This window comes from Canis lupus, chromosome 4 (assembly GCF_011100685.1).
Source record: "Canis lupus familiaris isolate Mischka breed German Shepherd chromosome 4, alternate assembly UU_Cfam_GSD_1.0, whole genome shotgun sequence".
In the NCBI taxonomy this organism is placed as follows: domain Eukaryota; kingdom Metazoa; phylum Chordata; class Mammalia; order Carnivora; family Canidae; genus Canis; species Canis lupus.
Window position 1 is genome coordinate 61,984,496 of NC_049225.1, and position 1,489 is coordinate 61,985,984.

At 52.0% G+C, this 1,489-nt stretch overlaps 1 protein-coding gene across 1 annotated transcript; it reads left to right on the plus strand.

Annotated features, from left to right (window-relative positions):
• Positions 1 to 477: 477 nt before the first annotated feature.
• LOC119871594 (lipopolysaccharide-induced tumor necrosis factor-alpha factor homolog) lies at positions 478 to 1,025 on the plus strand (the record flags this gene model as incomplete). Its single annotated transcript, XM_038535464.1, is given in 2 exon segments — positions 478 to 526; positions 529 to 1,025. Coding segments are annotated over 2 exon segments (477 nt in total), but the record flags the coding sequence as incomplete, so codon positions are not given.
• Between the last annotated feature and the right edge of the window lie 464 nt (positions 1,026 to 1,489).

Here is a 1,489-nt window from a genome sequence, read left to right on the forward strand (position 1 = left end):
TTTTTTTCCCCCCATATGATCAAGATACGACTACATCATTCAATCTTTAAATCTTATATCTTTAACCACGTGCAAGGCATTAACTTGATCTCCTGGCCCCAATTCCAAAGTCCCCAGGGAAAAAGCCTTTTTAGACTAGATACACATCCCTGGTTCAAAAACTATAGTCAGGGAGATGAATCCTCATAAAATACAGCTGCTTCTATGGTCGCCATATGGGAGAGGAGTACAGTTCTCTGAAAAGGAGGAGCTTAAGAACTGGAGGATGATACTTATGAAGGAGGTGGGCAGATATCGCCACCATATTTAATATGCACACTAAGCAGCTGCTTACAAAATGAGATTTTGCCATTTGGTATCCTTAAAATATCCCCTCCTCCCAATTTCCCAGAACCAAATTTATACCATTGTGCCAAGGCATTCCTTAAAAAAGCAAAATGAGCCCGGCTGGACTGGTGGCGAGGGCGGCGGTAAAATGTTCCAGGATCCTAGCAGGTAGCCGTTGGGCCTTCCTCGGTGCCATCTGCACCCCTTCCTATGAAGAGATGGTGGCGGTCAATAGTTATTTCCCTATGCCTCCTGGTCCCGCGCCAGGGTCGACCCCGGGGTTGGTGACGGGCCTGGATGGCAAGGGCATGAATCCGCCAGCCTACTACACCCAGCCAGTGCCCGTCCCCAGTGCCAATGCTATTGCCATGCAGACCGTCTACGTACAGCAGCCCATCTTCCTTTTTGACCGTCTGATCCAGATGTGCTGTCCTTCCTGCAACAAGATGATAGAGACCCAGCTGTCCTATGATGCCGGCGCCCTCACCTGGCTCTCTTGTGGGAGCCTGTGCCTGCTGGGGTGCATCGCGGGCTGCTGCTTCATCCCCTTCTGTGTGGATGCCCTGCAGGACGTGGACCTCTCCTGTCCCAACTGCAAAGCTCTCCTGGGCACCTACAAGTGTTTGTAGGACTTGGCCAGACCTGGAGGGAGCCGCGTGCTGCCCAGAGTGCTCTGTGATCCTCACCCAACCCGCCCTGGTGGGGTTCCACCTTGGTGGCCTTATCTCCAGGGGCTCCACCCTCGTGTCTTCTTTTGGGGGGAAAATATATCGCAAAAAGTAACACACCTCCAAAAACCCCAGAGATTGCTGCTTGGAGTCGTGCGCAGGACATGCAAAGACGTTCACCTTGAGTGCTGGTTCCCACCTGCCATGACCCCAAGGCACCCCACCTTAACTGTGACTGTCACCCCTGTCTGAATATCTTCGGGTGGTTTGCCATGGACCAGCTTCATTTACTGGCCTCCGTGGGCCTTCCTGGGGATGGTCTCAAACCGAAAAGCTGTGCTTGCCTTAGTTTTGAGACTGTCCTGGCCTGCAGACAGCTGACTCCACCTTCAGTGCCTGCCACCATGTGCATCTGTTCCCACTTCCGATGACAAAACTCTTGCCTTAGAAATGAAGGGCTTGCCTCTCAGAGCCTTTTCATTAGCACACAAATT